The sequence below is a fragment of the Sinocyclocheilus rhinocerous genome, unplaced genomic scaffold, assembly GCF_001515625.1.
Source record: "Sinocyclocheilus rhinocerous isolate Xijiao unplaced genomic scaffold, SAMN03320098_v1.1 scaffold477, whole genome shotgun sequence".
In the NCBI taxonomy this organism is placed as follows: domain Eukaryota; kingdom Metazoa; phylum Chordata; class Actinopteri; order Cypriniformes; family Cyprinidae; genus Sinocyclocheilus; species Sinocyclocheilus rhinocerous.
This window is the reverse complement of record NW_015648673.1, coordinates 280156-296047: the sequence shown is the minus strand read 5'-3', so window position 1 is coordinate 296047 and position 15892 is coordinate 280156. Positions and strand designations below refer to the sequence as shown.

Genomic DNA, 15892 nt, shown 5'->3' with positions numbered 1-15892 from the left:
TTTATTCACCGTATGCTCTCTCTCTCTGCTACGATCTTGTCTCTCTCCTGGAAGGCCCAGTCTCTGCGGCACTTGGCCACTTCTGCCTCCTGCACAGCCTCCTGGAGCTCCTCCGAAACGGCCTCGCACTGCTTCCTCAGAACCTCCAGCTCCTTACTTACACGCTCCATGTCCAGCGTCGCGCTATCCTGCTTCTGCAAGGAGACAAATGAGATTAAATAAGACCCCTAACTCACATACAGTGGTGGCCAAAATGATTAGAACACTAGTATTTTCAGCAGCTAAAAATGGTTTTAATTATTTCTATCTTTTGCTGTAGTGTGTCAGTAGGAAATATCAGCTTACAGAAACAGAACAAACCGAGACAGACTAAATCCAGAAGAACTGTGGCAACGTCTCCAAGATGCTTGAAGAAACCTCCTGCAAAGCTACAGTACTGTTAAAAGTTTTAGGCACTTGTGTAAAAATGCTGTAAAATGAGGAAACTGTCAAAAATGATGTCATAAATAGATTTTCTTTATCAATTAACTTATATTTCCTAAATTAAATCAACATTATTAATATTTCCTACTGACACACTACAGCAAAAGATAGAAATAACTGACTTAAACCCACTTTTAGCTGCTGAAAATACTAGTGTTCTAATCATTTTGGTGGCCACTGTATATAAGTCCAGGTTTAAGTCATTGTACCTGTCTGGCCTGATAATACTCTCTCAGGAGCTGGTCTCTCTGGATGATGGCCTCTGTTCGCTCTTTACGGGCCACGTCACGCTCCTCTCGCACCATCTCGATGTCCTTACAGGCCTGGCTCAGCTCCTTCTGCGTCTCGGCTTTGTCCTGCACCTCGTGACAGTATTTCTCCAGCAGCTCGGTCTTCTCTCGGATCGCCCGGTCCCGGTCCAACAGAGCCGAGTTCAGCTCCTGCACACAACGCAACAAACATCAAACCACCAATAATTACAATAATTCTATGACAAAGAGGCAGTGCTGGGAAGGACAGGTTTTTTAGAGGTTATTTGGGATTCAAACTCATAACCCTAAATATAAGCAATAGCAGCAACAGTGATTACTGCCTGAGCAAAAACAATATACCACTGAGATTAAATAATTTAATCAAATCAGTTTTACATCATATATCATATTTAATAAATTAGTTATCTAGATTAATACTGAGAAATATATTTTTTAATTACTTAATGAAATTACAAAAAAAGATAAATAGCATAATTTAAATAAATGTTTATTTAGTTAATTGAATTAATATTTTATATATAAATATTAATTAACTAAAAACGTTTGCTTTCAGTGCTATCAGGCTAAAGTTAGCATTTTCCGAGATCTACTGCACCTTTAAATATTAAGATTAATACTGAGATATATTCATTTTGTTATATTTCAAAATTTTTTATATTTTATAAAAATACTTAGCAGTATTTAATATTTAAAATTTAAATATTTAATTAAAAATGATATAAATAACAACTTAAAGAACTAAAATATATCCAAATAAATTTTTTATATTTACAATATTATTTATTTAAATATGTCTTAGTTATTTAGATTAAAACTAATTAAATATTTCAATATGAAATAATTTATTTTGTTAAAAATTAATTTTAAAAAAATACACAAATGTTTACAATATTATTTATTTAAATATGTCTTAGTTATTTAGATTAAAACTAATTAAATATTTCAATATTAAATAATTTATTTTGTTAAAAATTCATTTAAAAAAAATACACAAATGACAAGGACATGGACTTCTAAACACTTCTGATTGAACACTTTTGTCTGTGAGTCTTTTGAATCTTTTATTCAAATCTTCTAAACGAACATTTTCTTGAATCACATGGATCAGAATCGAATCACAATTCAAGGAGAGCATGTTTGATTATTGCCTCTGCTCTACAAAAGATTACACCAGTAAGTAAAACCATTCGCAAGCATTTTCATAGTGACTGTCGTCTTCAGTAGTTGCACGTGTTTGACCTGTCTGAGAGCCTCGATCTCCTCGCCGGCGACCCTCCTCTCGCTAGACGTGTTCTTGAGTCTGGCTTCAGCCGCATCCAGTCCGGTCTGGAGTTTATCCACCTCTTTGATGACCTGATCTCTCTCGCTCATGATCAGCCTGTATTCGTTGAACACGGAGTCTCTCTCCTCCTTCAGCTTCTCGGCGTCTTTCACGGCCTTCAGCTGCAGGGTCTTATAGCGCGTGTTCTCCATCTGCAGCCGATCGGTTTCTCTCTGCAGCTCCTCGTTCTGAGCGGACGCCTTATTCAGCTCCTGCTGGAGACTCTCGAACCTGAAAGAGACCATAATGTCATCCTAAAGGCCTTTTCACACTGAACGCGAAAATTCGGCGTGAATGTTCGGCACGATGACGCTTTTGAATCGAAACAATAGATCCCTATGGGGCTATTTACACCAGGCGCGATCATTCGTGGCGTGAAAAAGCGAGGATTTTTTTTTCGTATACACGTATGGGGCTGTTCACACTAGGCGCGATCATTCGCGGTGCGAAAAAGCGAAGATTTTTTTTTTCGTCCTGTGTGTCGATTTTTTCCCCGTCGCTCCGCAGCGAAATGGGCCGTCCAATCAGATTTGAGCTAAGATCACGTGCCCGGAGCAGCACAAAACGGAAAGAGTGGTGGCGCTGTTGCGAAAACCAGTTTAAACAAACACCGAAAAAGAGTATTCTGAGAGAGAAGAGGATGCTGAGTTCTTGTTATCATTGGGATCCGAGAACAGATTTATTCTCACATGTTCTTTATACAGAATATCAAATATCATTAGCACTGTCCGTTTTCTTCCACATGCGCGAGTGTTATGAGTCAGAGTGCGTTCACTCTAGATCTGTCAATCATGGGATAATATCTCCTGCCATTACGTATGAAAAAATGAGAGAAAAATTTTTCTTGAAATTAAATTTGAGAGCAAATACATTATGGCGATATATTTTCTGTATGTGTTTAATGCAGCTCATGATATTTTTATAACAATAAAGGATGTTTATGATGAGTGAGAAGCAGGTGTCACGTTCAAACCATTATAAAACATACAATGCCTATCATAGAATAAAAATCCACTTTAGATCTCAATCGGAAGTTATTACAAAAACTCGATGATGGTTTAAAGTGGGTTTTAAGCAAAAACATAAATAAATCACATACATTTTCAAATGTAGCTTGATGCTAATTGTACCCCCATAATTAAATGCTTTACATTGAGCAGCGGACCTTATTACGAGATACATATCTGAGGGTAGCACTGTCCGTTTTCTTCCACGTGCGCGAGTGTTATGAGTCAGAGTGCGTTCACTCTAGATCTGTCAATCATGGGATAATATCTCCTGCCATTACGTATGAAAAAATTAGAGAAACATTTTTCTAGAAATGAAATTTGAGAGCAAATAGACATTATGGCGATATATTTTCTGTACGTGTTTAATGCAGCTCATGATATTTTTATAACAATAAAGGATGTTTATGACAAATGAGAAGCAGGTGTCACGTTCAAACCATTATAAAACATACAATGCCTATCATAGAATAAAAATCCACTTTAGATCTCAATCGGAAGTTATTACAAAAACATTGCATTTGAATGTGGATTTTTATTTTAAATTCAACGAATATTCTAAATTTGAAAAATTTTACAGCCCTATTCCACACCAAAACTGAACCCAAGCCTTTCACACAGAACGCATATTTATCGCATTTTCTATAGGGACATCTACTGTATCACCGTTGCACTCGCGTCTCGCATGACCTCTTTAACAGAATCGAAACCTCTTGAATGACTGATCTGGAAAGCACTATGTAGGATGCGAGATGAGTACCTCCTGACAGAGCCGCTGTACTGCTGCTGGAAGTGCAGCGCCGAGTCTCTCTGCTTCAGCAGAACGTCCTGCTGTTTCTGCAGACGCCGGTTCTCCTCCTCCATCTGCTCCAGGCGGCTCAGATCGGCGTTGTGGCTCGCCATTTTCTCATTGTATCGTTTCCTCAGGGCGTCGTACTCTTTCTTCATCCCCTCCAGCTTGTTTAAGGCCGTATCGTAAAGCTTATTCAGCAGTTCAGAGGAGCCATTCTCCCTCATGACCTACAGAGAGAAATAAAACACCTTCAGCTCAAAAGAAACTGAATCCACAACTAAATCACTGAGTTGAGGTAAATTTGGACTGAGAGAAAGCAGCATCACGCCAGCGGATGGCACCACTGAGTCACAAGTCTGCTGACACAGAGGTCAAACCAGTCCAAAGAAAACCAGAGAATTATCAAATGAAACATGTACAGCATTTAACTATAATATAGATTATTAAGAAGGACATCATGTATCCATCATAATTTGACTGGATTGTAAAAATACAAATGATTCCACTGGTAATATTTTCAATCTGGCATTTCAGAGATTCTGAAGATCACATTTAAAAATCACATTTCAATAAAAGATCAAGAACATAGTGTTATTTTTGTATCATTTATATACTATTATAGTTTTCATTAATATTTTGATATTACATTTTATTTATACTATTATTTATTTTAGGTTTCTTTTACATATTTTTATTTTTATTTCAGTTTTAGTTATTTCCAATAAGTAAATTTAGTGCTTTAACTTAAATGTATTAGCTGAATTTATATATCATATAATAATATTTATATATTTATTTAAATATGTATTAGTTATTTGGATTAATATTTAAATATTTAATTAGTTTTAAATAAGTTATTTAGTTATTATTAATTTTAAAAATTATTATTTAGATATTATAAATTTTTTTAATTACTTTAAAAAAACCATTTTAAATTTTTTTTTTTTTTATATTACCATTGAGGTTTCATTAATTTTAATTTTTATCTTACTTTTTGTTTTCATTCAGGTTTATATCTTTATTTCCATTTTTTAAGTAATTTTACTGATTCTATTCAATCTAAACTTATCAGTAAACTCTCCATTTCCATTTTTCATTTGTTTTCTGTTTTATATCAGCTTTATGTCGATTACCAAAAAATGTTTTTGTTTTGTATTATTTATAAGAATATTTATTAATACTTTGAATTAGCATTTAGATTTACAGTTCTTATTTAAATTTTTTGTAATTTTATGTGCTTTTGATGTGTTTGTGCTTTTTTATTTAAAAATGACAGTACTAGGCTGAACAGAGCGCCTGGTATTGTGCTTACTAACATCAACACTCTGACAACAATATCACTGCGAACAGATCAGATATATACCTGATACCTGCAAACTCACAAGAGGTCAAAAATGTGACATAGTTCAGAATATAAACCTTGTAGGGGGGTCTAGGGGTGTAACGCGCTCCGAAGTTCACGGAACAAAACCGAGACGGCAGAAAGCAGTTTTCTTTATTTTACAAAAGCTTTACAGTTTTGAATGATGTTTTGCTTCTATCTGTATGACAAACCAGAGTTCGTATGACCATAAATTACAGAGTAACAGTTGGGAAAACAATGCAGTGTTCGCGTCGGTGCCTCACACGCACATACAAAAATTTTAGCTAATTTGACATCACAGCCTGTTCATTATAAAAAAAAAATACAGTTAAAAATACATTAAAAAAAGTTACACTGCTCAATTCAAATAGTCCGTAGTACAGTCTGTGCCGTTCAGTGTGACCAGTCTCACTGCTAATATAGTCTATATGTGAAGGATGATGTTTTACGTCGATAATGCGAGTGAAGAACAAACCGTATAGTTTACATAATAAATAACAGGTTAGCATCCAGATACTTCGCGAATGTGGATCTCTCATGCAGAATGAGAGAGGTAGGCTTCAGTTTCGTTTTTATTTTTATAAATATATGTTTTATTAATTTTCACTTTATAAAAAAATAACATCCTTGCAAAATAATGATATTCCGTTTCGTTTTTAAATTAATTCGTTTTGGCTTGATGCTTATATTTCGCCTAAATACAACTTTAGAGGATTAGTTGTGGAGAGAAGGGAACTTAAAATAGCCTAATTGTGTTTGTAATTTTGCTTTTATTTACCATTATTTTAGCCTACATTATTTCTGAATGTAATAATAAAATGCAACGTACAGCCTACTAATTTAGGCAGTTTTTTCCTCTCAAAAAGCTTATAGGAGTAGCGTATTTTTATCCATTTTTAAATATCTTGAAAAAAATTTAATGTTTTTATTGCGTTGACAGTTTTTTCTTTTGTTTAATACATTTGGTCTTTGGTAAATCTAGAAATCTCTTCATGATTTTTTTTTTCATTTTGAGTAAATTAAACGCTGTACTTTATTATTATTATTATTATTATTATTATTGGCAAAGAAAAAGTTTTTAAAAATAACGTTATTAACCGGCAGTGGCAGAGCCAGGATTTTTTCATAGGGGTGGCCACAGAGGGGCCAGCAACCAGTCTGGGGTGGCACATAAATCTTCATTATTTCAATATAAAAATGTGTTTGACTATAATGTACTGGACTGTTTTAGTGCCTAAAACACAACTGAGTACAATTAATTTCTACTTAACTGTAATTGAGATATTTGTGAATTAAATCAAGTAATACTGCGTGAATATGACAATTTTTGTATTATTCCTTACCTCCAGGTATTTTAATAAAGGGGCTCACTATAGCTTTATTGCTCATTCAGCTTCTCAAAACTCCCAAATGCTTGCTCTCCAACATTGCATACTCATGGATGAGGCATGCAGATAGTGATACAAATGTGAAAAAGGCCGAAAGTCAACAGCAGCCATAAATGCCAGAATATAAAATGAGTTATTTTATGCATTTAAATGGTTTCATTTTCACATATTTTCTAGTATAAGTTAAGTGCACTGTGCTCACATTTATTTGTGCATTAAATAAAAATTAAAAAAAAAAAATACATATCAGCTTGTGCCTTACATTGTGATCTCGAATTGCAGAATATATTTCAGTATGCATTTGAGAGACGTTCTTGTGTGCTGCATATACATGCACGGTTTGCAGCTTTAATCGCCTTTTTGGTAATTTCATGACTTAGCTGACGACAGAACTAGGTATGTATGCTCATAGTTTCTTGTGTGGGTTATTTATGATGAAGTGATATAGAGCGTGCGCCACATATTTGCGTACTGTTGAAGAGTGTGCGCCGTGAGCACAGTAAACGGCCGATGGGACAGGAAAGTGTGTTTTACGGACATATAGTCTAACAACATCTCATCAGACCGCAGGTTCACAGCTGTTCTACTGAAGCTCATTTGGCTGCTGTAGCTTTTCCGCGCTTGTTTGACTCGCGCCTGCGAAGCTGAAGTGCGCGTCTGAAAATTCTCCCGTTTGGTGTGGTCATAAAGAGATACGGCGGTTCTGCATCTTAATAAATGCATTTCTTGTCAAGAAAAAAAAGGGACAAAAAGTGCAGTTTTGAGTGGGGTGGCCAATGGGGCCACTGTTAACCGGTATGTTTTCTACTCAAACCGGTTTCACAGAGGAACGCAGGAACAGAAACGTTCAAAGACCGATTCTGCTCGGAGTGAACCGCTCTTTTATTTTTCTCGTTTTTAAGCCCTGCTTTATGCAATTGACCAATATCGGTATCGGCCAATAGTTGTTTGTTAAAATCGTATCGGCCAAAAAAAATCCTATCGGTGCATCCCTATGCTAAACCTCATCATTCTCCTCAGAGTTGTGTGTGCATGTGTGATTTGTACCTGTTGCTGCTGCAGGCGCATGTCTGCCACCTCGCGCTGGTCGTTATCATGGACACGGCGCAGCTCGTCGCAGGTCTGCTGCAGCTGTGAGTGCTGCTGCAGGAGCTGAGAGTAGTTCTGCTTCATGGCCTCCATCTCGTCCCGCAGCTGCGTCTGTTCACCGACCGCACGCCCGTGAAGAGTGCTGAGAGACGCAGAGTCGCACGAGTTAACCAATGCATCAGTGAACAGAACAACAAATTAAGCTCAGTTAAATGTGCCAGATAAAATGATGACATGAGTTTACAAAATGAACATTTGTTGAAAATTAACTTGGAAGCTCTGCAACTGATGGACTGGAGTGGTGTGGATTACTTGTGGATTATTGTGATGTTTTTATCAGCTGTTTGGACTCTCATTCTGACGGATGGTAATCTTTAATCAAAATCTGAACATTTGCTTCCGCTCTGGAATGGCATTGCTTCTCTGATGACGTCAGTTTGACGGCTCGGGCAGAATATTCTTTTAAACACACCCCTCCAACCGTTAGATTGCTATGAGTGAGAGACAGAGAGGAGGAGCGCTAAAATAAAACCACGGCCTCTATTCAATATTCCGTTTCAGCTGGAAATACGTCACTACACTGAAATAAAGTCGGCGGCAACTTCCGGTTCACGCGGACTTTAAGACCAGTGTCGATATCTTACAGAGCAGGGTGGCTGATGGTCAATATAAAACCAGTGTATATGATATTACACCATTTAATTTAAATACCATGAATAACATTTGCTGCAATGAAATTAGAATTTATTTTACAAAATTAATAAATTGGAAAAATGTGTATAATGAGTCAATATAAAAAATGATTACACACACACACATACATATACATATATATCTATGCTTTGGCAACTTATTGAGTGCACATGTGATATATTTATATATTTAATTTATAAAAAATATTTAATTTATATTAATATTTAATAATTAATATTATTATTATTGACTGTTCATAAAAATTAATCATGCTATATACTCAATATTTTGATGTTTTTAGCACCCTCAGATTCCAGATTTTCAAATAGTTGTATCTCGGCCAAATATTGTCATATCCTAACAAACCATACATCAATGGAAAGCTTATTTATTCAGCTTTCAGATGATGTATAAATCTCAATTTTAAAAAAAAAATTTTTTTTTTGTGGTCCAGGGTCACATTTATGCTTTAGCAACTTATTCTGTAATCCTATTATTATTTTTCACAAACTAAAGCAACAAATATGAATAAAACGCACTAAGAGTCATATTTTCTAAATAATATTACTGTCAAAATAAAAGCTTAGCTAAACAGATAAATTTATCAGACGCAGGTAAAAAAAAAAAAAAAAAGACAAATCTCAGCCGATATATCGATCTACTGCTAGACATGTTATGAGTTTTATATGGTTAGAAGAACAAACTACCCCCATAAAAGGTAAAAATGTCCCTTGATAATCAACTCTAGGTGGAAATATATATATACAGTTAAAGCGCTCACTGGTAGTAATCGGCGTCTCTCACGGCCTCCTCACATCTCTTCAGGGTTTTGGTGTGCTGGTTCTGGAGAGACTGCAGGTCTGACATGGCCTTCATGCACTGCAGCTTCAGACGCTCGTAATCGTGACCCGGCTTCACACTCGGCCTACACACACACACACACACAGATATATGCAAACGTCTCACGCTGTGCAAAATCATTTGGTTCACACACAAAAGTGTGTTTTTTCAGGCTCTATCAACACTCAGGTGAAAAGACACAAAAACAGAGTAAAAAGCCTCATTTATGAAATAGTAATGAAAGTAAACATACTTTATTCATACACTTAAAGCACTCCGTCCAATCTCACGCTCAGATAAGAAGAGATGGACTGTCTAGCAGGGTTACAGTGTTTGAAAGACTGAGACTGGACACAAGAAAGATCTGAAATCTCCAGTTCAGTAACAAAAACCCTGTTCAATCTGTTCTACAGTTAGCTGGCTCACAGCATGAGATGAGTTACTACAGCTACACTTACAGCCCAGTGTTCATTTAGTATCATTATATACTTTTATAGTATTTATTTTTACATTTTAAATTAGCTTTTATTTTTATATTTAGAGTTTTTATTTTTATAATTACACGGTTTTAGCAATTTTGTTATGTTGTTTTGTGCTTTTCTATTTAACTGCAATTTATTTTTATTTCAGTTTTACAGTAATTTTGGCATTTCAACCTAAACTTATTTTATTACAGTTAGCTGCCAAGGCAACATTTCATTTTTTTTAAAGTGGAATTTTGTTTATTTAATATTTATATATATTTTTAAAAATTTTGGTAACACTTAAGGTGTCCTTGATACACGTTACATGTACTTACTATTATAATAACAACAATAAATTATGCATAATTGCATGCATGTAACCCTAAGCCAAACCGTAATCCTAACCATATAGTAAGTACATGTAGTTAATTAATATTACTCAGTACTTAAATGTATAATTACACTGTAACAAGGACACCTTAAAATAAAGTGTAACTTTATTTTTATTTCGTTTTAGTTTTAGTAATATTAGTACTTCAACCTAAACTAAGGTGAAGTTTTTATCTAATATTATTATTTTATTTTTTATTTTTTTCAATTAATGAAAACATTTTGTAGTAGTTTTAGTTAACTAAAAACCATTAAAATAACATTTTAAAAAAAGACATTCACTGAAAGTGAAAAATATTAAAAACCTACTTTTATTTCAAGGCAAAATTTCTCATTTTTATTTAGTTTAACTTTATGTAGTATAATAACTAAAACTGAAAAATTAATAAAAACTGTACAGACTTAAAAACATACATTTAAAAAATATATCTCTAAAAAAATATATACAAAAATGCTAATAAAAATGGCAAAAACATACAAATACATTTAGAAAAATTTAAACTAAATTTAAAATGAAAACAAAAAAATATAAAAATAAATTCAAAATGTTAATAAAAAACTATAATAGTATCTCAATGATACTAAAATACTGATATTGTTAACAGTACAATACTGGTTACTGTACCCGCAGTCGTCGAAGGTGGTGCCCGGCGAGGAGAGGGCCAGTCGTTTGCGCAGGTCGTCTCGCTCGCGGGTCACCTGTCTGAGCTGGAAGTTCACCGTCTCCAGTTTCTCACTCATCACATGCTTGTCCAGGTGAGCAGGAGGAGGTGAGGATGCTGGGATAGACAGACATGTGTATCAGTGAATACAATTACAAATAATATATTGTACACTATATATGTACTTCACTTCTGAAGAGGGAAATGGCAGGCAGGTGTAGATGCACAGAGCTTTCAAATGCAGATCTGAAGACAGTAGGCCAGACATGTCGGGTTCATAAACTTTTGCTTTCAGTTTGAGATTCAGCTCAGTTGCTGTTCATAGCTCATACAGATGTTATGAATAAACAATGATTTTATCTGGGCCACTGACGACCCGTCCCACATCCCTCACTGCACAAAATAACAGAGCAGTCTGTCTTGTTTTAGACGTCTAATGGACAGAAGCGTCTCTCAGCTGGTGTCTGAGTTCGCTCAGTGTTTTTCACAGTCAGTCCCAGATTTTCGCACCAGTAGGATGTCAGGAATATGTGCAGCACTGTAAATCATACACTACCAATGAGTTTGTGAAAGACGTGTCTTATGCTCAACAATTATACATTTATGTGCTCAAGTATACAGTAAAATTGTGAAAAAGTATTACAATTTAAAATAGCTGTCAAATATATGTTAAAATGTAATTGATTGCTGTGATCAAACTGTATTTTCAGCATCATTATTCCAGTCTTCAGTGTCACATGATCTTCAGAAATCATTCTAATATGCTGATTTGCTGCTCAAGAAACATTTCTGATTATTATCAGAGTTGAAAACAGTTGTGCTGCACAATATTTTTTTGTGGAAACCATGATGCATTTAATTTTTCAGAACTCTCTGATGGATAAAAAGTTCAAAAGAACAGCATTTATTGTAAAATCTGAAATCTTTTGTAACATTATAAATGTCTTTATTAGTGATTTTAATTTGTCCTGCTGGATAAAAGTATTTTTTTTAATTACCGACCACAAACTTCTGAACAGTAGTGTTTACGTATAATCCTGATTTAGAAAATAATATAAAAGTCCTTCCATAATTTATAATGTCTTTATTTTTTAACCACGCTAGAATCCAAGGCTATGAAAAAAACGGGATAAAAAAATAGGATTTTTAATGTCCAATTTTAATAATAATTCTAATGTCTGCAGACCGATTAAAAAATATATTTAAATTATATTTTTTTAAAACTCTACGATAAAAAAAAACTGTAAAAAATCCTTATAAATATACATATTTATAATAGCATATTTTCTCAAAAAAAAAAAATAAAGCCAATTTTAAAAGAATTAAAACTTTTTGTACTGTGACATTATTTCCATGACAATTAAATGCATTTCCCTCCCAAAAAAAGTAATTTCTCATTATTGCAACGCCAAAAACAAATAATATTAGAGCTTAAAAAAAAATGAGATGCTATATAATGTTTCTGTCGGATAAAATGACCAAATTACCCACGCCTAACAAACACACAAACACTGACCGGACTCACCGACACTGCTGAGAGAACTGCTGCTCTCCGAGTCCGACGGCATCGCAGACAGAACGCTGCACGTGGAACCTGAAGCAAACAAACAAACATCAGCATTTACTCCAGCGTCAGAGAGTGCATGAGATCTGACAGCATCTGTCCAGTGCGGCTGCGTCTCAATCTGTGTTCATCAGTATACACTGAACATGAATACAGGCCTGATCCTCTAAACACAGAGACGCGTGAATCAAGTTTCAGTGCGCTGGAACCACGTTAACAATGAAGCGGCCAACTCTCTGGGCAGGGAACATACTGCACGAGACACACCTGTGAGAACGGTCGGACATCTCTACTTCAGCGCAGTCAAAGACACACAGAGGCCTCCAGCTGTATCTGAGTAACTCGAGCTGGTAATTAGGCTTGAATGGAGACTCAGTTTCTCTCTCAGGACGGGTCTGTTTATTTGCTCGCCTCTCTTTCGTTTCACTCCAGAGCAGCTCATGTGCTTCAATTATTTATTATTGAAATTATTTTGAAATACAGTTCTTGTCAAAAGTTTGTAACATTATGAATGTTTTTAAAGAAGTCTCTTCTTCCCAACAAGACTGCATTTATTTGATCAAATACAGTAAAAACAGTAATATTGTGAAATACTGTTTCAATTCAAAATAACTGGTTTCTATGTGAATACAGTAAACTGTAATTTATTTCTGTGATCAAAGCTGTATTTTCAGCATCATTACTCCAGTCTTCAGTGTCACATGATCTTCAGAAATCATTCTAATATGCTGATTTGCTGCTCAAGTATTATTGGTGTTATTAATAATGGTTCTTATCAATGTTAAAAACAGTATTGTGTGGAAAATATTTTTCATGAATAGAAGGTTCAACAGCATTTATTTGAAATAAAATGTTTTACTATCACTTTTGATCTACTTAATGCACATTTGCTGAATAAAAGCATTAATTTCTATTAAAAACACACACATACCCCAAACATTCGAATAGTAGTATATCATGTTTTCTGCATAAATTTGAAGCAGAATAACCGTTTTCAACATTGATAATAATCAGAAATGTTTCTTGAGCAGCAAATCAGCATATTAGAATGATTTCTGAAGATCATGTGACACTGAAGACTGGAGTAATGATGCTGAAAATACAGCTTTGATCACAGAAATAAATTACATTTTACAATAAATTCACACAGAAAACAGCAATTTGAAATTCTAATAATATTTCACAATTTTACTGTATTCTTGAGCACATAATGCAGCCTTGGGGAGCAGTCGAGATATCATTAAAAACATTTAAAAATCATGTTTCCAAACTTTTGACAATTAAATGAAAGCCAGTGGGGTTCAGTGTTGTTTTGGACCCCATTGACTTTCATAATATGGACAAAACATCTTTTAAATTATTTTTTTTTGTGTTCTGCAGATGAAAGAACGTGATGAATGATCACAATTTTGACTATCAGCACAGTGGTGTCTGTACAGCGGGGTGGGTTTTGTTTATCCAGCACCATCAGACACATCCTGATCCGGTCTGATGACGCAGAGACGCAGACAGAATGAGCTCTGATCAACTCTCCTTCACACACACGCTGGAAATACCACAAAATATTTACTAATAACCATTCAGTGCAACGATTATATCATGGTAAAACCATATGACATCACCAATGCACTATGGTGGTACTGCCAATTATATGTAAGGGATGGTGATGGAAAGCGAAACATGCACTGAAAGTACATGAATTGATAATACATGAATTGGATTTACTCAGATGTTTCACTCCTAACACACCCATGCTGAATGCTGTTAAAATATGCAGGGAAATAATTAATACATCAGAGTTAATTAACACCTGAAGTTAATTATGATCATCATGTTTGTGAGGTGTGACAGGGCTCAGTGTTACTATAGCGACAGATCCACACAGAGGCTGAGAGGAACTGGGTCAACAGTAGACTTGTGCCGGTATTCGGTAATGCGATATATCACGGTAATGAATATGCACGATATTGTTATTGTGGGCACTTCTAAATACCGTGAATAATTATATATTACAAATTATTCCGAATTTTGAATGCATTTTAAGAATACTTTTCCCATCAACTGGTCAAAATGCACAACACAGCTGTATGCTGCGTGAAAGAGGCTTGTGCACTCTGATGTAAACAAGTGCAGACCTGAAGCACATGGTGGAACATGTGAGAGACGCTCTGGATAAAAGCGCACTTTCACTCTCTGACAGCAGATGGCGCTAAACTGCAGAAATAATAATAATAATAATAATAATAATAATAATAATAATAATAATAATAATAATAATAATTCATTTAAATGCAGCCGTTACCCCGGAAACCCTGTAAACAAAGCAGCTGCACTACTTCCTGTTTCTGAATCGTGTTTAAATGATTTAAACAGCCATTCAGATTTGTGTATTTGCTATGATGTTCATCACAGCGCCAAATACTTAAATATTTAGACTTAATAGGCTATTTATTTTCAAACTTTTTTAACATTTTAATCTGGACTACAACATGCCCTAGATATTGTTTGAAAGTGTTTTTATTCTTTATTGTTTGGTCACACTTTACATTAGGGCTTCATTAGATAACATTAGTTAACATAAACTGCCAATGAAAAATTCTTCTGAACATTCATTAATCTTAGGTATTCCAATATTTAATAACAGGATGTTAAAATCGAGAGTTGCAGCTGTGTTATTTAATGAGCTAACATGAACTAAGACTTGTATTTTTTAAACAAAGATTAATAACTTCTGTAGCAAATGTAGCTATTGCTCATTGTGAATGTTAATGCATTAACTAAGGTTAACTAATGAGGTCTTATTGTAAAGTGATACCTATTGGTCTTTATAGTTCTTTTGCACTTTAATCTGTGTAAAACTTTTGACTTTATACATTTTTCTGTATTGCTTTATTGCTAAATGTTCAGTTATTTTTGTTATAAGAAAAAAGTTATTAAACCTGTTATAGTGTATTATGACAGCACTTTTTTTTAAACTAAATTTCAATATTGTGATAATACCGCATACCGTAATAAAAGCATTAGCAATTAATCGCAACATGAAAATTTGATACCGGCATATCCCTAATCAACAGACAGGAAAACAAGCAGACTGTGAAGGGATGCTGAACGTGCGCAAAATATAGACTTCTTAAAGTCTGATTCTAAACTGACTCATCCGAGTCTGGTTCTCAATCCAGGAGTCTGAATCTGAATCGATTCAATCAAGATAGTGTTGTCACGATACCAAAATGTAAGTAGTCGGCACCAAAACTAGTAAAATTTCACGGTTCTCACTCAGTATCAGTTTCAGTACTGAAGCAAAAACCTTTGGAACTATTTTATTTTACTATTTAAAAAATAAAACATATTAAATAAATGGGTTAATCAGTGCTGTTAGCCTGTTACTGTTAACATAGCTCATATAGCTCATACTAAAACTATTAAAAATTATTTTGTTGAGTGAAATACAGCTGAAATCAAATTATATATATATATATATATATATATAAGGTGAAAAATAAATAACTGAAATAAGTTTACAAGTTAAGTTTATACGTTTTAAATAAGTACTACAATTACTA

The 15892-nt window shown here is 34.4% G+C and overlaps 1 protein-coding gene across 1 annotated transcript in view; it reads right to left on the bottom strand.

Annotated features, from left to right (window-relative positions):
• Positions 1-9: 9 nt before the first annotated feature.
• The window catches only part of LOC107710196 (disks large homolog 5-like), a gene marked incomplete at its 3' end in the record, with an annotated part of 21477 nt that continues 5594 nt past the window's right edge, over positions 10-15892 (bottom strand). The window contains exons 2-9 of the mRNA XM_016514937.1: positions 12291-12359; positions 10729-10882; positions 9191-9334; positions 7675-7858; positions 3844-4103; positions 1995-2307; positions 693-923; positions 10-194 (exon numbers count right to left, since the gene is read on the bottom strand). Coding sequence (XP_016370423.1) covers positions 10-194; positions 693-923; positions 1995-2307; positions 3844-4103; positions 7675-7858; positions 9191-9334; positions 10729-10882; positions 12291-12359 — 1540 coding nt within the window. The remainder of the gene's footprint in view (positions 195-692; positions 924-1994; positions 2308-3843; positions 4104-7674; positions 7859-9190; positions 9335-10728; positions 10883-12290; positions 12360-15892) is intronic.